The sequence below is a fragment of the Melampsora larici-populina genome (assembly GCF_000204055.1).
Source record: "Melampsora larici-populina 98AG31 unplaced genomic scaffold MELLAscaffold_78, whole genome shotgun sequence".
NCBI classification, from domain to species: domain Eukaryota; kingdom Fungi; phylum Basidiomycota; class Pucciniomycetes; order Pucciniales; family Melampsoraceae; genus Melampsora; species Melampsora laricis-populina.
Window position 1 is genome coordinate 294,115 of NW_006768842.1, and position 22,933 is coordinate 317,047.

The window sequence follows — 22,933 nt, forward strand, 5'->3', positions numbered from 1 at the left end:
TCCCTTGTCAGTTTTCTCAACTTAATCATATATATCCAGCTTCAACTAACCAGCACCACATCCACCACCACCAGATATCCAACAAGCTGTCTTAACTCTCGGAAGCTGATCAACCCCAAGCCTTTGCCAAAATTCAGCAAATTCTTCAGAAGTATTGCACATCAAGCTGTTCACCTGCTAATCCAACAAAAACCACACCCAATTTATCCCAGCTCACATCATCGATCCCCATATGTGCCAGAAGCACAACAACCACCCTCACTGCGTCGACGGCACCACTCAGCCACGTTACAGACGTGGCTCCTGTTCCAACACAACCCAAAAAAAAGCGGAAAAAGACGGACAGCACTTCACAGCTTGGTCAGCCTGCTCATGTTGAAGAGATAGTACATGGCTCCACTCTACCCCCGATTCCATCACTTGAACCCACTAAACTGAAGAGATAGTACATGGCTCCACTCTACCCCCGATTCCATCACTTGAACCCACTAAACACCAGCCAACCCAGCCCCAAAACCTGAAAATCACCCACTTTGCATGTGTTGACAATTGACAGAAACATTGTAACAGCCTCCCACCCATCACGACTCGCCACCTGTCTCTCTGTCTTTTCTCGATCCAATTCCTGACCCTATCATAAGTACTTAAGATGTTATAATCACAGGATGTTCTAAGCTTACGTTCCATTATACACTGTAGCTCTCTCCCCTTCTACGACCTCTGGAAGAAGGCAATGAAAGTTTTGATATCGAAACTCCGGTTCTCGAACATCTGGAAGAAGGCGATGAAAGTTTTAAGATTGAAACGTTGCTACCGTCCACCTACCTAAAAGACAAAACATGTATCACCTCCCCTTCACCCATCCTGGAACGATCTCTTACAACAGTAAGTAGTTTTTTTGGCATCATTGTCATATACCATAGTTGACATAAACACGTCACGCAAATGACTGCCTTTGCAGATATCCAACGCCCTCACCACAATACCCACAGAAATTGGCAATCCTGATCTAACATTAGAGCCAGTTCAGGATGTAACAAAACCTCTCAGAAGGTCAACTCGCCATGACACCAACGCCTGTCCAGCAGGTCCTCGTAGGTCAACTCGGAAGCGCACCCCTAAAAAAGTGTGTGAGTGGGATGACGCTCTCTCTCACCTTCATTCAGGGCAGCCTGACCTAATTGACAACATTGTTACACAGGACAATCGTGTGCCAAAGTGGCTGCATTCATCCCTATCTTCGGTTTCCAATCCTCGTGGTGACGGTCATTGCGGTTATCGCGCAATCGCGATAAGCATTGGGCGATCTGAACATGACTGGCTCTCCGTTTGTGAAAACCTGATCGCCGAATTGGAGTCAAAAGTAGATTTTTACAACTATCACTTCAAGAACCGTAAGCAAGGTGATGGAGGAGTCTCCGAGCACATTGCCCTCATCAAAACTCACTGACAAACAGTTTTGGATACCCCGTCGCTATGGCTTGATTCCGCAAAAATGATTGCTAGCTTACCCTAAGCCCGCGACGGTAGGCCTAGAGTCCATTACGTAAACGTAAGGGGGCGGGATAAACAGGTGCGGGACAACTCACGGTCCCAGTAGACGGGGCCTGTAACGTGGGAAGAATTATTCTGAAACAGAAGAGGAAAATTTTCACTTCCTCTTCCACTTCAGCTTCTTCTCTCACTTCTGCCCCCTCATCAGCACCTTCTTATCCTTTTTGCACATTTTTCTACTCTTCTAGTTCTTAGAAAAATTTTCGAACATCTTCTCTCTCCGTTCAGAGTCTTTTATATATCCTTCTATAGATATTCCTCGTCGTCATTTCTTTGATATCATGGAGTCAACTCACAAAGAAAAACTCGTGGCAGCTAAGAATAAATTGCATCAGATGCATCTAGAAGCTGAGGAAAAGAAGAGGATGCAGGCGGAAAAAGAAAGAATACAAGCTGAGGATAGGGCGAAACGAGCAGGCTCCCGCGCTCCACATCCCTTCCAATTCCCGGGAAGCACGTCAACTAATCAGCTACCCGATGGCACGTCAACTGGTGGAACCACCAACGCGGATAACGACGGTGACCCCATCGAGCAGCCGGGCACGGGAGAAGGATCGGGGATCGCCAATGGTGAAGAAGGGGACAACGAGTCCTCGGAGGTGGAAGACGTCTCTGGAGATTTCAAGTCAGCCTTAAAGAAAAGGAAGAAGAGAGTGTTGCAAGATGGCTCACCGGTTTCTCAACAGTCGTGGAGGCCATCAATCTCCATGTACACCGGCCCCTTGGTTTTCCTTTCTCCCTCGTTCAAGGGCTCCTGCAGGGTTTCTTCATTTGCCCGAGCAAAGTTCTCAACCCAGACAATTACGATGCTAAGAAGATTCCCAAACCAACAGATGTGTTCAAATTGGTTTGCCACCTTTTCCCTGTTGAACTTCCCGGACACCACACACGACATTCAGTCCTACTTCACGCACATCTACAAAATGGTGAACATGTTCGCAGCACAAGGAGACTGGTCTCACGTCGTGGACTACGACTGCAGACTGCGAGTGGCAATTGCGACCCTGCCACACCTCACCCTTGCAGATTTCAACAGCAACAATTTACTGGCGGTATGTTCTATGGCTACAACTGCAGCTATGCCTCGCTCAAGGCAACCACCTCTTCCTCCACCACAAGCATTATCTTCTGCACCAAGCACCTCTGCCAACAAGGCCCAACCACACGTCTCAAGACGTTGTAGAACTCCTATGCTGTGTGGCGTAGGCTGAGCCGGAGAGGGGAAGAGATTCCACCAATGAAATAATGATGAAACTCGTGTGCGGTGAAGCTGCCCTCAACCTATTAATGAAGTTCAAAAATAAAAATTTAATGGAGCAAATTCTCTAACAAATTTGTATAACTTCACTATGATAACCATTAACAGTATTTTAATATCACTAAAAAAAAATCCGCAAGAACTGGCGGAGTCCAACAATACTCTACCAATCTGTACACGCACAATTAACACAAAACTAAGTGAGTTTCGAGTTAAACGTGATTTTTTACTACTTGTAATAATAAAAACTATTTGAGCAAAAATAAAACCCAGATAATTTCCTAAAGGAAGACAGGATAGAGCCAAGAAAAAAATATAATTTCTAAACTCTACACTAAAGGAAAAAAACTTTCTAAAAAAAGAAAAAAAACTAAGGTCTAGGAGGGATTTGAACCAAGGATCCAGGCTAGGTCTGTGTAGAGGCCTTTCACTTATTGTGAAATATAGTAATAATAAAAAAAATAAAAGATAACTAATTTCCTCTTGACTCAGCTCAGCAACACCACCGATTACTTCTTTCAAAATACCAAGAAGCTCACTAACACCACAACTGATACGATTTAGGAAAAGCAAGATCAAAAACCACCAGTTGAACAAGTCAAACTTCAAACTTCACACAAGAACCTCAACTAATTTAGTTATTTAAGAAAAAAAACCTATCGATGATCGCTTAACACTTTTAAAACAAAAACTCAAACTTGGAGACTTCTTATTATTTTCTACGAACTCTTTCTCTTTTCACTTTTTAGATGAATCACAAAAAGAAAAAAAAAAAAAACACCACACTCCTCCAACGAACGAACGAACACAAACACCCCCCCCTTTTACTTCATTTCCTTGATCCCCCTCTTTACTTCGATCGAACTCGACTCTGCTCTAATCACGTCAAGATACTTTCGCATTCGATTTTCGTTAAAGTTTTCATTTAACTCGTAAGTCACCTGTTCTTCTTGCTCATCTTGTTATTTCATCTGCTAACTCAAACACCCTTCATCACCTCATCCTCCTCCACTTTTCGATTTCGATCCCTCTCTCTTCTCGATCTCCAGATTCATCACCTCATTTGGTCCCAATCTTATTACTCTCCTTCCTCCTCTTCCACTTTCATCACTTCACAGTAAGTTTCTTTTGATCTTTCTCCACTTTCCTCTTCTCCACTCTCCCTTTCTCATCCAGATCTCATTAACATGATCATCTTGGCTTTATTCGTTTAGGTTTCGATTTCTGGTCTTGAATCGAGGGAGTCATCCAATTTCGATTTTGATCCCTATGTAGGTAAGTTTCATTCCATTTCCTTCTTTTGAATTACTGAAACTGAATCATCACCACTCTTATTATTACTTCCAGTTTTAGAATTTCGATCTACAGCTCCTTTTAATCTCGATTGTCTCGGTCCACTTATGATTCTTCTAGAGGTACGTGCTTTTCATTTCTTTTGTTTCCTGTTCTATAGTACTGATAACTATACTCGATCTCGATCACTATAGTTGTTTCGACTTTTAACCTTTACGCGTAAGTCTTTTCCCTCGATCCATTCTCTCCTCTTAAACTTGTACTAACCCTTCTTTATCTAATTCATTCATTTCTTGCCTCGATCATCTTCTAGTCCCCATCAATCGATCTCCACCTCTCATTTTCAATTCCCGCTTCAACTCTCTTTCACCTCATTCCTCTCTTGTATTCTCATCTCGTCTTAGCTCTAAATTTGTTTACTGTCGGTAGTTGATTTCTTTGATTGACTTTATTTTGAATTAAAAATGTATGAAGTCTTCTTTTTTTTTTTAATGTAATATATATTTTCTTTATTTCAACTCGACTCATTCAACTAGATCATCATATGCAACTTGATATACTACTTTTGATTTAATTGAAGTCTCAGTCTACTGAGCCTCAAGTTGGTCCTGTGAGAATCTTGTTCCGATGAGTAAAGTAAAAAAAAGAATGTTGATTGTAAGAAAATTTTAACACCAAAAAGCTCAGCCATAAAATGCTGAGCTAAAAGTGGATTTGATCACCACAACGTCGCCAACCCCAATCGTCCGCGCCACGAGCTGGGCAGGAAGCATCAAGCAAAGTGAGTCATAGCTACCAAGCTCAAACCACATCACGAGCTACCAAGGCTGACCACAGCTCTTGTCAGCCTGAGATCCTAAGTAAGCGGATATCTAGGTAAATCAAGTCTGAATGATACTCACAAAATGTATTTTATCAAGTTTAACACAATGTTAGTTGATACTTGAGGGAAATTATTTTTCAAGGTCTTTGCGAGTAAGAAAAGAATTATAGTCGTTAGCTATAATTGTCTTAGGTGTGGAATGAAACCGCTGCCAGGTTGGTAGTAAAAGTGCACTCACTTAAACTCCCTTCTAAGGTGAATACGTGAGTAACATAAGCTAGTCCTTAGGATAACGCTTCAGCGCTAGTTTGATAAGACAAGACCCTTATCAAAAACAATTTATAGGAACTCTAGTTGAGATAGTGAATACTATTACGATCTTTAACGTCCTAGGTAAATGAAATGAGTAAAAGATAAGAAGGAAAAAGGATCTGGTTTGAAACAGTGGTTTAATACGAAAAGAAGAACTAGAGGAGTCTAATTTCTAAAGTATGACAGTTTGTTTCTGACAGATGTAAGAGAAAAAGGTAAATAGGACATTTGATCTTTAAACTTGTAAGTTTGTTATGTTTGATAAAAAGTTTAATTTGTAAAAAGATCAGGATCCTCCTTTGCTTCGAAAAGGAGCTTAATTCTTATAGGTTTTTGTTTTTCTAGTGGAAGTAGATCATGACTCGCTCTTCAGGGTTTGAGTGGTTCTTGACTAGCTGGTGTGGAAAGCAAATTCTTCAGCAGCACCTTATATTAAATTATGATCACTACAGTCTTCGCAACTTATTATCCTCACATTCATAACATCAAGGCTCATTGATTCTCAACTTTCATTCTCAAGTCAATTGGGCTCATGCCATTTCTGATCATATTTTTGGTTTGAGTTGGGTGCTTTGATTACTTCATAATATGACAATACATAAACTACATACAAAATAAACAACAAAAACAAAAGAAGGAATGCTTAAAACAACACAAGTCAGTATCTAGCTTGAAAGAAAAATAAATAAAGAAATACTCGAAAATTAGTGATTACTATTGTGTAAAGTAAAGGATATCTAGCTTACAATCAAAATAAAGTTGTCAGTATCATTCAACATCAAGATCAGGGTCCAGAGTCGAGATTTAAGATCAGAAAGAAACAAGCATGGCATACCAAGATTACAGGCTGAGATCACCATAACAAACTAAACAGAGGTTCGATTCCAGGGTGTATGCTTAGAACAAAGAATTAGAAAGATGTCAGTGGGATGCGAAATGAAGAAATCAGAGATGAATTGAAAGAAAAAACTCACTTCTTGGCATGCAAGATCTAAATTGAAAGTCAAAATCGAAAATGAATTACATACACTGTTGGTGAGAGAAGATGAACATCAATTTCAGGGTCCAGGATCGAAATCAATAAGAAGAAAGAGACAGGAAGTAAAGTTAGTATGGGAATGGAAGAAAAGGAAGGAGATAAGGATGAAAAGGAAGGACTTACTAGTTCAAAGTCGATCACAGGTCAAATTTTGATGTTGAATCGAAGGAAATCGATTGTTTAAAGCATGAGAAACGCCAAGAGATCGGTCGGAATCGGTCGGAGCAAAAGGAACGAAGCGGGGAAAGATTGCGGAAAGAGCCTTGAGGCCGAGTTGTGGTTTTGGTTAGGGAAAGATATATAAAGGGGGATTGATCTGTGTGTCTTGAAGAGCAAGTGTCTCTGTGTGTGTGTTTGTGTCCTAGTGTGATTTTCTTTGTGTTTGAATTGAGAGTTATTAGAAGTGTTTTTTGTGTTGAAGTGACCGTACAAGCGTTGTGAGCGATTGACCTATATCAAGTTCAAGAGTTAGAAGACCACAGGAGTTGTTTAGTTAGTTATTAGATAATCAGTTAAAAGAAAAGAAGTGGTGGATTAGAGAAACTACTTCACCTTGCAGCATCGTCAAGAAAGGTTGTATTAGCGTTAAAATCGAAGTTGCTGTGCTGTTTATTAGTGTTGAATTTGCTTGTTGCTGAGCTGCGTCGAAAACTAGTTGTGGAGTCGTCGAGTTAGGACTGTATCAACTTCGCCAAACCCGCCTCTTGATCCAAGTCGAGGCCGGGTCGAGTCAGGGATCCGAAATTACATTTCGGCCCTGTCCATTGTTACATGTGCTACCTAGCCGTGTTAACATTGAAATCAACGTAGTTTTACACCACAACATCGTGTAGAGTTGTGTGTGGTATCATCGGAGTCCGCCAAACCTTGCGGATCCTTTGAAAATCTTAAATTTGTGTTACAGGAGGAATTTGTGGGGATAGAAAATTGTTAAGAGTTGTTCTAGTTCTTTTCGAACTGCAATAATTTTAAGGTTGAAGGCAGCGTAACTGCACCGTAGTTTCATCCGCTCTCACAAGTGGTGATTCTTACCTTCTCCGGCTCAGCCTACGCTACACTGTGTAGGAGTTCTACACTGGTTTAGTTTGAATTGTAACTTGGTTTTGTTTAAGGGTAGATGCGGTTACCTCAACGGTTTGCCTAGGCAGGGTCTGTTAGTATCCAGACCCTTGACTTAGTTTGTAATTGATCATAGTTAATGAAAGTGTTCAAGATGGTTTCAATTCGAGTATTCCTTAAGTCTTGTTTGCCATTTCTTAAGTATTTTAATTAATACACTCTTGACACTGAGTGATAGCGATTTGATTTTTAAAAATGTATATTTTTGGGTTTTTCTTTGTTAACGTCATAGAGGTTCTGCTCTGCAGAACCTCTTACCGTTGACAGCTCTTGCAATTTCATTGTGTTTTTCTCTCAACCGCAGTCGCCAAAGGCACACCTGTTCACATGCAAATCTGTGGCAGTTGGAACAATGGGTTCTGCTCTGATCCATGCAGACACGGACGAATTCACGGAATGTGCAATGTTGTCAACTGCAACCAACAACACACCAGGAAACAGCACTGCAATCAATTGTAGTCAGCCAAATGGGGCCATCAAGGCCTCAGTCTTAGCAGACATGAACAAAATTCTCACCGAGTAAGTTACAACCATACCACAATCATTACAATATCTGCGACTTTGTCACAACCCACCTACAACACTGCCTCTCAACATGTTTGATTTCATTGTTTCTGGCCACATGCTGATTTTTCTCTCCTTTCCAACATTGTGTTCTTCTGTCTCTCTCTCTACGTATTGCGTAACAAACGCCGCAGTCACCACGCCGTGAATTTCGGTCTGCAAAAATATAGACACGGCTTAGAATGGGACTGGGCTCACCCAAGAGGGTACTTGGTCGCTATCAAAGACAGCATCACAGCCCAACCTCTACCAAAGGCCCCACCTCTCACCGAGGACAAATGTGCAGCTTACGCACCACGGCAATATCCGGACACATTCAAAGTTGTCTGTCCAGTCGATATACCCATTTTTCAACATCTGTTAGCCAAACATCCAAATAGACCCTTTGTTGACTCAGTGGTTCACGGTCTAACTCACGGCTTCTGGCCCATGGCCAGCATACCCTCAGATGAGGTGGTTGATCACCCCAACCACAAAGTCTGTTACGAGCACCCAGAAGTACTGACAACAACTAGAGATGAAGAAGTGGCAGCAGGTCGTTTCTCTTCCCCGTTCCATCATCTACTCCCGGGCATGAAGGTTTCCCCACTTCTACTGGCATCAAAGCCAGGCTCCAATAAGTTATGCATGTGCACCAACATGAGCTTTGGCCAACCCTCACTAAACGACCTCATTGACAAAGACAAAGCTCATGTCTCATACAGCCCTCTTGCCACTTTCGGACCGTACATGAAGGAAGTACCTTTCGCAGCAGCCCTCCTGATACTTTGGAAGAGCGATGTAGCTTGGGCATATCAAAACATGCCCATGCACCCTCAATGGCAAATACGTCAAATTATCAAGATTGCGAACCTATACTACGGGGACAGATGCACAAATTTTGGGTTGGCAGCATCACCCAAGATATGGTGCTCATTTTTCTCACTTGTACTGTGGATAGCTATCAATCGCCTCAGGGTCAGTTGCATCCACAACCTGATGGACAACACCTGGGGGGTATCACACATCCACTCCATCACCACCTTCAAGGGAGTGAAGATGCTGCTCAACCAGGCCCTACTGCTCCTACTTTTTGACACGATCAACCTTCCATGGGTCTGGAAGAAACAACTGTCAGGCCAGCAGCTCAAGATCATCGGCCACTACGTCAACGCTGTGCGTCTCTCTTTCTCTCTATCACCTGAAAAGAAGGCAGCACTGGACAAGAACCTGCAAACTTTCACAGCCCAGACAGCACATCGACTACGAGTTTGGCAAAGTACTCTGGGCTGGGCCTCATGGGGCCTGAACGCCATTCCCTACGGATGATTCGCTCTCCAAGCTGCGTGGGAAAAGCTAATCAACAAGTCTTCGAAGTTCACCCTGATTCACGTCAATTGAGAGATACAGGAAGACCTCAGGTGGCTTGCGACATGCCTCAAACGCTTTGATGGGTAGCTCTTTCTGGACGCAGCAATTTGGCCGGCAGCAAATGCCAACGTCCTAATAGTTACCGACACCTGCATGACACTACATCAAATGTAATCTTTACCGGGTGGTAAAGAAAACTACTGACATAGAAAAGTCCTGAGGCAACAGGAAGAGAGCTAAAAATCTGAAAAAGTATGCACCTTGTTCCTAGATGTTGGGGCGTCATGATGAGTATTTTTTTGTATTTTACACGCAGATATTGGTTAATGTACTAACAATAAAGGCTGAAAATCATCAAAAACCTACCTGTAACAATACCTGAAATTTGGCCCTTGATTTTGTAGACAGGATTTTGAAATCTTCAAACATCAATAACTTTTGCAGTTCTGAATCAAATAACTCTATTTTTGGTTTGTTGAATACGCGAGTCTTTCCTCTACATTTTTCATTGAGACATCACATCTGTAGCCTGTCTGAAAAAGGTCCTACAGAGCTATTCATGCAGAACTTTTTGGACATATGTAGAGCGTTCAAATGACTAGATAGCACCTTACTGACATTATGAAGTGTAAAGGAGAATGGTTCAGCTTTTGAATGAACCAAAAGTTGAGTTATTTGGAGCAGAATTGCAAAAGTTATCAAAGTTTTTAGACCACAAAATATTGTCTTCATAATCATGACCCAAATTTCAGGTATTGTTACATGTGGGTTTTTGATGATTTTCAGCCTTTATTGTTAGTACATTAACCAATATCTGCGTGTAAAATACAAAAAAATACTCATCATGAAGCCTCAACATCTAGGAACAAGGTGCATATTTTTTCAGATTTTTAGCTCTCTTCCTGTTGCCTCAGGACTTTTCTATGTCAGTAGTTTTCTTTACCGCCCGGTAAAGATTACATTTGGTGTAGTGTGACAGGTTTAGGAGTATGGCTACCAAACACAATTCAAGGGTTCCATGCAGTGGTTCCTCCACCGTCACGCAACATATACTGGATGGAGCTCTTGGCCGTCTGCTGAGCAATAGTCATGGCTCTCGAACAAGGAGCAAAACAGATTTTTATCATATCCGACTCCATGAATGTGTGCGATTTGTTTTGATCCCACAGTCCAGTAGAACCAGTACGCCCCCTATTCAGGACAATTGTGAAACTCATTGTGGAAGCAAAAGCAGATGTGAAGGTATCACACCTACCCGGAAAGAAAAGAAAATACGCCAACGCTTTATTCAGAGGCCTCATTGATACGGTAGGGGAACTCAAACCCAACACGATCATCTCACCACTCCCCTCCACGGTACCGTTTCCAGACGGCGGCCGCTCTCAGTGAACATGTACCCTCCAGCACAAATCAGGTGTTTGCCTCTTGCTCAACTAGAAGAGGAGGACGCCACACACAGCCTAGCAGTTTCAACAAAATCATCATATCTTTCCGGTTACAACTCCTTTCAAAATTTCTGCGCTAGACACAACCGCCCAGCCATACCCACAGTCGACAACCTCTGCAAATACATTCCAGAAGCATGTTGATTAGTATCAACGCGCACCAAAAAACCCCTGTCACCAACCTCCATTGAAGGTCACCTATCTGCCATGGCAGCCTCTTTCAAACACATCTACCCTGACGTGCAACTAGCCACAAACTCACCAAGAGTAAGGAAAGTCCTCAGAGGGTTCAAAGTTCAATTTTCCAACCCCATCAATTTCAAAGACCCACTTACACTATACGATTTAGTACTCGTCTAATCACATTTCAACCTTGCCTACAATGACCTACGTTTCACAGCTATGTTACTGACAGGTTTTCACGGCCTGCACCGACTTGGCGAGCTGGTAGCAAGCGACACAATCAGCCACAGGAACAACAGGAAAGCCATCTGTCGCAGCACTTTCTCATTTTTGGCATGCGGGAAGTATGCAAGATACACCCTTCCTCACTGCAAGACGGATCCGTTTTTTCAAGGCAGTCCGGTAGTACTACCTTCCTGCGCAATTAAAGGTGCGTGCCCCATCACCGATTTACAACGCTACATGCTACGTCGGGACTGTTGTTTCTTGATGAACGACCCACTTTTCCTGCCGCTCGACGGGAGCCAACTAACCAGGTCATGGTTCCTTTCAAAATTCCGCCTCCTCTTTGACACCAACAAATCGGGGCATTCAATGCGTTCAGGGGGAGCAACCGCATACGCACAAGCAGGCCTACCCATGGACCATATACAAGATCTTGGTAGATGGTCGTCAGAAGCTTTCACAACATACGTACGATGCTACCCAATCATGCGTCTAGCAGCAACAAGGGCGCACCCCCTATCCCTTGAGGTTCACCAGGGAGCACAAGTTATTTTTGCATAACACGTAAGCACTCAACGTCCTCTTTCCATCTTCTCTTCTCTTTCTACCACACCCACCAAGATGGTGTTGGCTTTCCGTCATGTGACTACATCATACACCCCTTTTTTTCTGCCCCTCCACCACTCTTTCACACACCTACGCGGGTATATCACGCAGCACATAGGCGGGTGTAAAAGGGGTGTCTTCTATTTCAGAGTGCAATCTCACTCGCGCCAGCGTTCGGCTGGGCGCGGCTTTGCCTAAACTACCATGAGCTCGAAGAGCTTGGTCTCACCCCAGGTAGATTGCCGTTTCCATGTGCCAGAGCACAATCTGGTGATATCAGGAGAGTACATCCCTTGTGCTTGATGTCCCGATTAAGCGAGTGGGATATGCTCAGTACAGATATCACACATGAGAGACAGGTGTTACAGGTCCAGGACTCCGCAGCTGACACCTCCTCACTCTCCACAGCAACCACAAGTGTGCTCACCACACCAGGGTGCACCGGACCTTGCCAGGTACTCACGTCAGCTCAGACAAGAAATTTTTCCTCCTCTAGGAAATCCTTGTCCGCTCATCAATTTCACTAGGAGTCCCCCCGTACCTGCACGTCACACAAGTCTCTTCACCCTTTCTCTACTCATGTATAGCAACGGTCTTTTTCAGAATACCATTCTATCAGTATTTGTACTCAAAAAAGTTCCCGCCCACCCAGTTTTACCCTCAAGAACAATGGCACGATGTTTTCTTTTGCAGGCGCATACACTCAGTTTTTGCCTTCCTTTGACCAGTTTTTTTTTAAAAAAAATGTCTCTTTTTTTCAAATCTCAAGGCTCATCTCAGTGAGCCTCGTTTATTCAAGGTATCATCAGTCACTCAAGTATTTTCTCTGTCTCATTCAAAAAGAAGAAAAAAAAGAAGTCATCTCTACAGTTTATCAAAGTTCATTTGTCGCGCGGTATAATTTTCCTCTTGTATTTGTTAAAGCGGTAGCTGTTGGAATAAATGATAGTTACATGTGTACAAGATATTTCATTTCATTTCAATTCATTCAATACAATAATACTTAACTAACATATAATACAATACTCAATACATTTTGATTTAATCTTTAAACCTAACCATATATTGTATCGCATTTTATATTCAATCATACCTTGTTGTTCTGAAAACTTTCTTTTTCTTTTTCCTCATCACTTTAGAAAGTTTTCACCTCAAACAACTCCTTATCATACAACACTCTCTCCGGTCTCTTAGATCTTCTTTCCTGTTTGCTGATAAGCTTGTTGTTGAATTGATCAGGAATCAAAAGATTCCTTTAGTAGCCTACTTAGAGATCTCTTGCTCCTCTCTCTCTCAGTTTTTTTTTCTGTTTTTTTTTTGACATTGTTTAGTGTCAGTCAGTTTTCCATCTTCCACCCCAAGGGGTGTCTTCTATTTCAAACTGCAATCTCACTCGCGCCAGCGTTCGGCTGGGCGCGGCTTTGCCTAAACTACCATGAGCTTGAAGAGCTTGGTCTCACCCCAGGGAGATTGCCGTTGCCACGTGACAGAGCACGATATGCTGATATCAGGAGAGCACATCCCACACGGAGGACATGATTGGCTTCTTGCTCGCTGAGAAGCAGGCAGGACGAATGGCCGAGTCAGGATGGAAGTATTCAACATGGGATGCATGCGCAAAGTCGCTGAAAGACACTGAGCCACGCGGAAGTCTTGCAAAGACCGCTGGCAATTGCTCAACCAAGTTTCCAAAAGTATGTACCCTTTTGTATTTCCAAAGAAGATAATATTGATCTTGTTTCCTCTTGCCAGATCAAAAGCGACTTCCGTATTGTCAAACCTTTGAGTGAACAAAGTGGCATGGGATGGTGTCATGCAGATGCAACCCTCGATATCTCAGAAAACGTGTGGGCTGGTCTGGCTGGACAGGATCCGAGTATAGTGAAATGGGCTACAACCCCTTTTCCACTGTTTGACAAGATGGACCAACTTGTCGGCCACATCATTGCTTCAACAAAAGACACTTTTGACCCCACTCAACCATCTCAGACTCAACAGAATCGGCCCACTGCCAACAGTACCTTCGCCACCTCAGAAGCCAGTGACTTCAACAATATAGACAAAGAAGATGGTCATACGGGCTTACAGGTATGCGTGGTTGAAGTGTGTGTAGCAGACAACCAATCAGGATTGTCCTTCTAACTGTTCCTATTTATGAAACAGGATGTGATTGATTACAAACTGGATCTCAAGGAGAGCCTCAACCGGACTCATCAATCTGATGTAAACACTGTTCAGATAGTGTCTTCAAGCAAAAGGAAGATTGATGATAGTGATCTTATGCCTTTGACTCCAATTACAAAGCAAAGCAAATCACGACAACGACGTGGTGTGGACGCACTGAGTGATTTTGGGGACAAAATTGTCTTGTCTTTACAATCTACTATTGAGCTGCCTCGCTCAGCAGTGGACCCAATAAGCTCAGGAGCAATAGCCAAGATTGAGAGCAATGATTTCCTGGATGCTGTGGTGAAGGCAAGAATAATCACAATGTTCCTTCGGCATCCAGAGATGGCTGGTGGGTATATAGTCATTAAAGATGAAAGCCTTGCCAGAACTGTCTTACTTGAAATGCTTGAGCAGATGACCCAAAAGTAAATAGTGTACAACCTTAATCATCTCATTTTCTTTGTGAAAGGAGTAGTCACAATTATTTTGTCAAATGAATGGAGATATGAGCTTTATAATTTGTTTTGGGAGTGAAAATACACATTGTAGTATTCTGAGCTTCTGTATTTATTGTGAACCCCTTCTCATCCGCCTTGCTGCAGTCTCTTTCTGCCTTTGATAATACCCCCACATCCGCGTAGCAATTCGATCACGCCATTGGCTTGCTTCTGAATCATCCAGTTCGGGATCCATCAAATCTTTGTCATTGTCAGATGCTGAAGGTCGTCGGTTTGGGAGAGGAGTGGCTGAAAGGTCAGTGAACTCGGGAAATTCTCCTGAAATTTTGCCATGATCTTCAAGTCGTATGAAGTTATGGACTGCACACATTGCTGGCACAAGTTGGACTTGAGTTTTGAATGGATAGTATGAGCCATGGTTCATCACCTCAAATCTCTTTTTGGTAACCCCAAAGTTCCTCTCAATAACCATCCGAGCACTTGAATGACGTAGATTGAAAAGTTCCTTCTTGTTAGCAGGCCTGTATACAGACAATAAAGTGAAGCAATATAAGTATATAAGATATGATCCACATATAATGAAAGAAAGAGAAGAAACAAACTCTTTATCTTCCAAGAGAGCCCATTCCTGTATGTATACCTGCGAGGTTGAAGGACGCCGAACGCACTCTAAAAATCTCACAGAGATTTATCTTGACTGGGTAAAGAAATATACATAGGATAGATAGGTTTTCACTGGATTGATCTTGAAGCTTAAGAAAAGAATTAAAAAACTTGATGTACCAAAACAGATTTGAATGTTTGACTGAAAGGTTGATGAAAGAAAAATCAGACAGAAATAAGTTTCTCTAAACAGATTTTACAACCAAATCCTTCAAGCTCAGACACCAATTCTCTCGATTCCTATACAAATCAGTCAGAAATCTATATGATTTGAATCTGGTAAAGCAACACTAAATATCCTCAACGCAACCCATCAACTGCATACCGTCCTGACAAGCAAATCTAATCAAATTGTGACAAAATTTGTTAAGAACTTTCATGCTAAAAGTGTGAACCTTCAAGTCTTCTTAAACCAAAAGTACATTCACTTCCAAAGACTCAATCAAGCACTGCGGCCGGCAAATTTGATTCACTTTTGATCAATCAACTGTACAGAACGAAACATTGAAAGTCTATGTAGCCGACACTTTCCTGAGCACAAAACACACACACACAGAATATGTGGCTTTAAGGAGTGATTAGTTAGACGTGCAGCTTATCTCACTTAATAGCTCAGTTTATATGTATTACATCACGATTTGATCATGAATCATGAAAATCTTTTGAAAGCTGAATAGGAAGTTTTTTTATTTTTTCTACGTTAATAAACTTCTTGAAATTCTTTCATTAATCTTTACTCTGATCAAGTGATGTCAGTGAATGGAGTTTAAGGTATGATAAGAAATCTTTGATGTCAGATACAACCCCCACAACGGATGAAGGAAAACTTGACAAAAGAAAAAGGTGAAGGTGAAGATCTGATCTGATTAATTTTTTTCCGTTGGCCCTGAACTTCGATTTCGAGGAGTTGAAGATGTTTGATGATGATGATGAAATCAATCAGATCGGATCGGATTGGATTGGATGATTTGATTGGGATTCAAAGTTTTGGTTAAAGTCATAATCTGTTGAAGTTCTTTCAATGGGTCTCCTGTTTTTCTTGTACACACACAATACATAATTCGAGTTAGTCATAGCGTATGTCACAAAATGTTGATTCACCCGAGAATTTGATGTTGTATCATTTAATCTTCAGATCCTTTCATCTTGACCTTTTTCTGTTCTGAGTATGCTTCATAATTGCTCACCGTATTCGCTTATCAATCGGCTCATTTAACATTTCATCAATTACCCCCCACTTCAGTACTTGCGCCATACCCGAAATTCTTCTGTCTAAAAGCCAAAGTCTTTTTTACAAATCTTAACAGTTTATCCACTCGATCAGATCAAAATTTTCAAGCTGTCTATGTAAATATATTGATCCAATTTGTCAAGTGTTTCTTTGGTGAGTTGGTGTTGATTTGATGATCGAGTATATGTATAAAACTCCGATATACAAGTTAAGATCAATCCCGATCACTCATCATCTGATGGCTTCAGCCTTCTGATGGTCATTTGGATTAAGAGTAGCTGTGACCTGCTGTGAGTATGAGATGATTTGAATGTGATGATCTGTTGTTTATTTAGAATTGACAATCAAGTTCAATTGAAATGACTATGGCTCTGAGTAAGCATCACCAGAATGATCAGCTTTTTTGTTATCTCACCCCTAAGTTAACTATTTAAAGTCCTTCGATGCTGAGACAGCTGTCCTTCAAGCAAATTCAATCCACATGTCAGATTACTATGTATGATCATTTAAGGATCATTTTGTGTACATAGAGTTATTCTGAAAAGATCAACTTTTTCACTTGATTCATCCAAACATATCACTTCTTTCAGTTTCGATGGAATGGGATGGGATAGGAATCAGGATGGACTGATTAGATCCAGGTTGAGTAAGAGTTGGTCTACAGTCTATGTACTTGACTGATCCTCAGCATGTTTTTATTTTCATATGATTCGATGAAGATCTGGTTGTATTTCTTGATTTTGAATGATGGATGATGACTTTTGATTGGTTCTTATCCCTCCGCTGTCTTTCATCAGCACCATCATCATCGTCCCATCTGTTAATTTAAGATTTCGTGTATTCAAATTAATAAAAAAACTCCATCAACTCTTACCAAACACTGGCACCAATAGCTTTCATGTTAAATAGCTAGTGCTAAAACATTCATCTCAAATCCACAACATTTCATCAATTTCAACATCAAAACTCACTTCCCGTCCGCTTTACATTCTCCAGGTTTAACGACTGATCATTTCATCATCATCGTCATCATCATCCTTTGAGTTTTCAGATTCTGATCTTTGAAATCTTAACTCTTCATCCTCTGTTTCTGTTTCTCTCTGAACTCCTCTCTCAAGATCCGACCGAGATCAATTTACAAGAGAAAAGTACACTCTTCCAAGAAAATACTTGAAAAAGAAGAATCTTGTAAGTTGAGCAATACCACCCCAAGCTTTCTATCATCTCGTTGGCTTGTAGCAGTTGATTGATTCTAGATTAATGATTTCAATACAGTCTAACATTCATTTCAATCCTGGAGGTTGACTTTCTCCTGCGATTGCCCTTTTACCCACTCTGATCTCGTACAAATCATTTGGAGTACAAAATAAACGTTGGTGTTTGATAGAGAGGTATGTTGCTGTCAACTTCGGTCTCTGATCTTTACATCTTTTTTTTCCTCAAACGTCTTCTCTCTCGCTCTCTTCAACCCCAATAACAATCAATATCTTAAAACTTCTACATACTTTTTTTTTCTACATCATCACCCTTTCCCTGCATTTAAAGAGTTCCTTATCCAAATCATTCCTCAGATACATCACACCACATTCTTACATCTCAGACCACTTCATTATCTTGCATAACTCTTTGTCGCTCATTTGACCAGGCTTTTCCCCAAAAAGTTCCTTGATCTGTTTGTGCTATCTACTTAAAATTTGTACTAACACGTCACAATTTAACCCTTGAATTCATTATAAACTGTAGGTAGGTACCTGGCTGCTTTAGCTCGCTGCTCGCATCAGTGGGAGTTTGTCGACTTCTACTTCCCACAGCGCAGGTTCAACATCTTCACAGGCACCGCAATATTACACGTTCCTTGATCCCGAAACCGACCGAACCGCCATTCAAAATCAGGTCCCTTAAGCGCTTTCTGTCAGTCGGAAGTCCTGCGGTGGATACTGAGCTCTTGTATAAAATCTGAACTTACTTTCGCCCTTTTCTTTATTCCCATCTCACCTTCACACAACTCAAATCATCTCGTACATCAGATACATACGTCGTCCTTTTTGAATTGTGATCTTATCAAAGGTTTCACTTGAACCATTTTATTCCCACATTAAAATTAATTCTTTACTTGATCCCCTGGTTCTATCGAAACGTTCATATCGAACTACACACCAATTAATTTTGATTAAGATCAACAAGTTTAGAAATATCTCTTGAATTTTAGTTACACAACCTCATCGCTTGATATGTCTACCATCAATACCCCACGTCCATTGGCTTTCTCTCGGGAATTTCATCACGATCTAATCTGCAGTGCTTCAAGATCTGGTCTTGTCCCACTTTATCCTACGAACTCTACTTCTGAGTCGTCTTCTAGTTTCAAGTTTCCTAGTCGACCATCTTCCAATCAAGAAGCTCAAGTTTCAACTAAAACTTCGGATTTGAAACACGATTCTATCACAACAGAAAAACCTCAACACCATAGGGACCTTACCATCACCAATCCTAAACCTTGTCTTGTTATAATTTGTGTGAACTGCAACAAATCTACAGCATGGTTCAGTCCACCTACGCCACAATCTCAGCCTCTCGTCGATCCTCAAACCGACGATCATCATTCCACTGGATCTAATCACAGTTCCAACATCCTCAACACACACTCATCTACCTCATCCCTCAACAATTCAAGCTCAAATCAAGCTCCGATTCCATCCCCCGAATCACTACATCAATCGAGCTTACGACATGGCTCTCGACAACCTCACTCCCCTTTCTCACGTCCCCAACATCCCTCGACGTGTCCGTCCCTCTTCCCCACATCTCCAAAGGATCAACCAACAGCTCCCACTTGGATTTCTGGTCAGATTCATGGCATTTGTTCCGAATGTCAAACCGCTTCTCAAACTGGCTCTGGTTTACGTCATGCTAAAGTCTCGGTAAGCTCAGATCTTTTCACTTTTGCCTTTTGCTTGTTGTTTCATCTTTCTGACCCAACGTGTTGTTCTTTGAACCACAGGGAGATGTGCTATCTCATCCATCGAAGCCTCGTCCCATGTCTTTACTCTCTGATGTCACTCCCTTGTCGGCTTCATCCTGTTCTTCGGGCTCCTTCCCATCATCCACATCAATCCCTCTTGATCTCGATGATGAAGATGGTGGCCACTCTCTAGCTTCAAGTCCCTCATCTGCGCAAGTGATCTCAGTAGCCTCTGTCAAGCCTTTCCGACTATCATTCCCTGAAGTCGTCTCAATGCGCCAACGGAATCTGAAACCTTCGACCCCTCCAGAACTCCCGCAACTTGACAAGCCTGATGGGTCCCGTCATTCACCTGAACATGTGATCAAGCTTGACTTACCACCTCGTCGAAAGGCCCGCAGGGGCACACCACCCACCGGTAAGTCTTCGTAGAACGCATTTCCTTGTTGTCTGAAACTGAGCAAGATTTGGTCACCCTTCTTTATCCAGATGTCTTGCACCCAAAGGATATGCTCGAGACTGTTGCTGAGAGTCCATCTCCCGCCAGAAACGTACTTCCGGAGAGTGCCACGGATCCCAGTTCAAACGGACCCACTCAACGTCGTTCCCCGCCAGTTCATCCTGCAGATAAAGGAGCAAGACTACGATCTTTACTTCGTGAGGCCAAGATCGCACCGTCAACTCACTCTACTCCTGTCCATCAGGGTCATCTTCGTAACGCTTCTGAGATTTGGGAAGCCGCACTGGTCGGTACTCCTCTTGAACCAAGGGGCATGCCACCACCCAGTTGGCAAACTTACATCCATACTCGAAGTGAAGAACGAGTTTATCATCATCGTGGAGGTTCAACTAGCAGTAACATGTCATCTTATCATCACTCCAGTTCGTCACACGGATTCAGTGCGTCTCGAATCACTGCATCCGATTCGAATGTCGATGAACCGATTGTTACAAAAGCTTCGTTGGTTCGATTGCCTTCCGGCAATCGTTCATCTCCACCTAACATGATCGAACGTCCTGGCCCTCCTCGACGACGACCAAGCCTACGTATAGCCGTGTCCGAATCTCAGACCAGTGACCTTGCACGTCCAGATGCAGGTCATACTTCTGAAATTTCGAGTCCACCTGCACGTAGTGCTCCCTCTGCAAAGCGTCCGGCCACTGCTGCTACCGTCACCCCTGCAAGCCACTCCATCGTTCGTCAAAACTCGAGTCATGGTCTTCTTGGTCGGTTCATGAGTAGCCCACTCATGGAATTTAAGCGTCGTCCAAACACTGCTACTGGCTCTTCGACTCACGGTCCCACTGTCAAGACTCCAAGCCCAACTGTGGAGGAGCTTCGCAGCCCGTTACCAACTCCCCGGCCGATCACTCCTGCTAGCCACCTTACTCAGCACCGTACATTTGCATCCGCCCCGTCCCTTGCGGCCTTCCAACGGCCAGCGACAGCAACGACACCCATTTCGCCTCCGTTTGCTGACGCTCCGGCTGGTGCTATTCGACGACCGGCAACTGGAATGGGCAGTCGAGCTCTTGATTCCTTACCTACCAAGTCATCAGGACCTTTGACTTTTCCTGACTCCACCACACCTCATGACTTTTCGTACATCCCTTCTTGGACAAATGGTGATCAAAAGCGTTCACAAACTGCGATCCAACGAGTTGAACCACCCAAGAAATCCTCTCGTAGTGTACCCTCGACGCCAATGAATCCGAAATTCAAATCAAATGGATCAACCCCATCAGGTGAAATTGGGCTTGAAGCGATGAAGAATCCAATTCAAGCTCATGCTTCAGTTTCGAAACTACCACCTGAAGATTTCCATAGTAAATCTAGGAGTTTGACGATGTCAATCTTTCCAAGACCATCTTCTGATACCTTCAGACCTGGTCAAAGTTTGATTGTGTACCTACGACGAGCTCCTAAGAAGAAGTTTGGTACGATTGGAGTGGTGTTGAGTGGTAGAATGATTGAAAGTAGGAATGGATCGAGTCATGAGTTTATGAAGGTGATCAAGCCGGTATTGACGAGTGGTGGGGTTTGTAATGATGCTAGGGTGATTGGAGTTAATGGAGATGAATGGGCGGTTGAGATTACGATTCCAGAGTATGCGACTTGTGCTTGTACTCCTGGTCCTCTTCCTCTTCCGTCTGCGGGGAGCAATCCTTTGGTAAGTTTACTTCGCTATGTCGTTGAATGATTTGACGTAGAGAACTTATTGGATCTTTCTCATCGACTTTAGGGTGAGGTGATTTATACGATTCAACTATTAGCTGAAAAGAAACAGCTAATCAGCTCGCAAGAAACGTAAGTTTTGAAAGATTGGATAAGTATGATCACATCATTGTCTTTTTAATGTTTTATCAATTCTTATATACTTGTAGGATTTTGGTCAAATTTCATTTGACTAAAGCTGAAAATAGAGGAATCGGAAGTCAATTAACAACTAGACCTGCTAGTGTTAAATCATCCAAAGGAAAGATTGTGTTTGGAGCTGGGCATTTGGGATCGATTGAGGATTATAGCGTAAGTGATTGTTTTATATCGATTTCTAGTTTGAGAGTCTAATCTTTATTTTTGTTTTGATTTGATAGTTGAGTCATCATCTCTACTTTTATCATCCAGAAAGAGTTGAAATCTTTTATGCATTTGAGGTTAGGTTTGGACCACATTCCAATTTACCAACTCAAGTCATTGATCAATTAGCACACTCTGCTAAAGTTGAATTAAGATATTTAATTGGAGAAGATAAAAGGATGATGAAGGGAGTGATTGATCATCGGGTTAGAGGTTGGAGACCTATTGAAAATGGTTGGATGATTAACGGTTCACTTGAAGTGAGTTTTTTCTGTGTGATCTATTCAAAGCGGGAGGGAGATTGATGTTAATGGATTGTGAATTTTGTGTTTCTTTAGGTAAAAGATGTAGGAGCACTAATTTCACCTACCACATCAACTTATTCTTCTAATATCAGTCATTCGACTTCGGCCAATACTTTTAAACAAAAGAAGTATGAAATCGAAAGAGAAAAGACTTCCTTGAAGATTAAAAAGGAATTATTTTTGATTGTCTGTATGGAAGAATCTAGTCAGATTGGGATCTTGAATGGTAAAAAATTAGAATTATCCACTTTACTTGGTGATACTGTTTTATCTAAATGTCCTTTGAGGATTTTGGGATTCCAACCTTGAATTCAATAGGTCGGATGGAAGGGACGGTTGAGATGTTGAGGTTGAGGTTGAAAGTGATCTAGGGGGGGTTCGTTTTTTTTTCGTTTTTTTCTTCATTACTTGTATACGTTTTCTTTTATATAATGTTTTCTTTTCAAAGTTGTCTGTTTAAGTGTTTGTTCGTTTTCTTTCCTTGAAGATCTGTAAATCATTTTCTTTGCCGTTTCTTTTTTATTTCATAGTTGGACTATCTTCTTTGAAAAGAATCCCCCAAAAAAATCCTGGATGTTTCTTTTTTCATCTATTTGTCTTGTATAGTTAAACCAAAGTTACAAAAAAAGATTTGTACCGTTTCTTTTTTTTGTCTTTCTTTTTTTTACTTTTCTTAAAAATGTTGGTTTCTTTTTTCTTTTTGAAAACTAGTGAGAAAGAACAGAATGGAAACTTTATTTCCTTCTTTGTTTTTAATAAAATAATAAAATTCAATCTTTTTTTTACCATGTTTTTT

At 41.8% G+C, this 22,933-nt stretch overlaps 4 protein-coding genes across 4 annotated transcripts; 3 read left to right on the forward strand and 1 right to left on the reverse strand.

Moving 5' to 3' along the window:
• Window positions 1–1,835: 1,835 nt before the first annotated feature.
• Window positions 1,836–2,484, forward strand: MELLADRAFT_68986 (uncharacterized protein; the record flags this gene model as incomplete). Its single annotated transcript, XM_007417764.1, has 2 exons — window positions 1,836–2,401; window positions 2,454–2,484. The coding sequence occupies 2 exons, from the start codon at window positions 1,836–1,838 to the stop codon at window positions 2,482–2,484; spliced, it is 597 nt and encodes a 198-aa protein (XP_007417826.1).
• An 873-nt stretch (window positions 2,485–3,357) lies between these two features.
• MELLADRAFT_57979 (uncharacterized protein) lies at window positions 3,358–4,677 on the reverse strand (the record flags this gene model as incomplete). Its single annotated transcript, XM_007417758.1, has 6 exons — window positions 3,358–3,744; window positions 3,862–3,929; window positions 4,027–4,083; window positions 4,160–4,227; window positions 4,300–4,324; window positions 4,419–4,677. 5 exons carry the CDS (start codon window positions 4,444–4,446, stop codon window positions 3,925–3,927), a joined length of 183 nt encoding a protein of 60 aa, XP_007417820.1.
• A 3,073-nt stretch (window positions 4,678–7,750) lies between these two features.
• On the forward strand, window positions 7,751–9,270 carry MELLADRAFT_95065 (uncharacterized protein; the record flags this gene model as incomplete). The annotated part of the gene is made up of 3 exons (XM_007417778.1): window positions 7,751–7,917; window positions 8,097–8,919; window positions 8,992–9,270. 3 exons carry the CDS (start codon window positions 7,751–7,753, stop codon window positions 9,268–9,270), a joined length of 1,269 nt encoding a protein of 422 aa, XP_007417840.1.
• A 9,253-nt stretch (window positions 9,271–18,523) lies between these two features.
• Window positions 18,524–22,927, forward strand: MELLADRAFT_79592 (uncharacterized protein; the record flags this gene model as incomplete). Its single annotated transcript, XM_007417769.1, has 7 exons — window positions 18,524–19,213; window positions 19,294–19,672; window positions 20,308–21,425; window positions 21,498–21,562; window positions 21,640–21,781; window positions 21,850–22,092; window positions 22,171–22,927. The coding sequence occupies 7 exons, from the start codon at window positions 18,524–18,526 to the stop codon at window positions 22,444–22,446; spliced, it is 2,913 nt and encodes a 970-aa protein (XP_007417831.1).
• Between the last annotated feature and the right edge of the window lie 6 nt (window positions 22,928–22,933).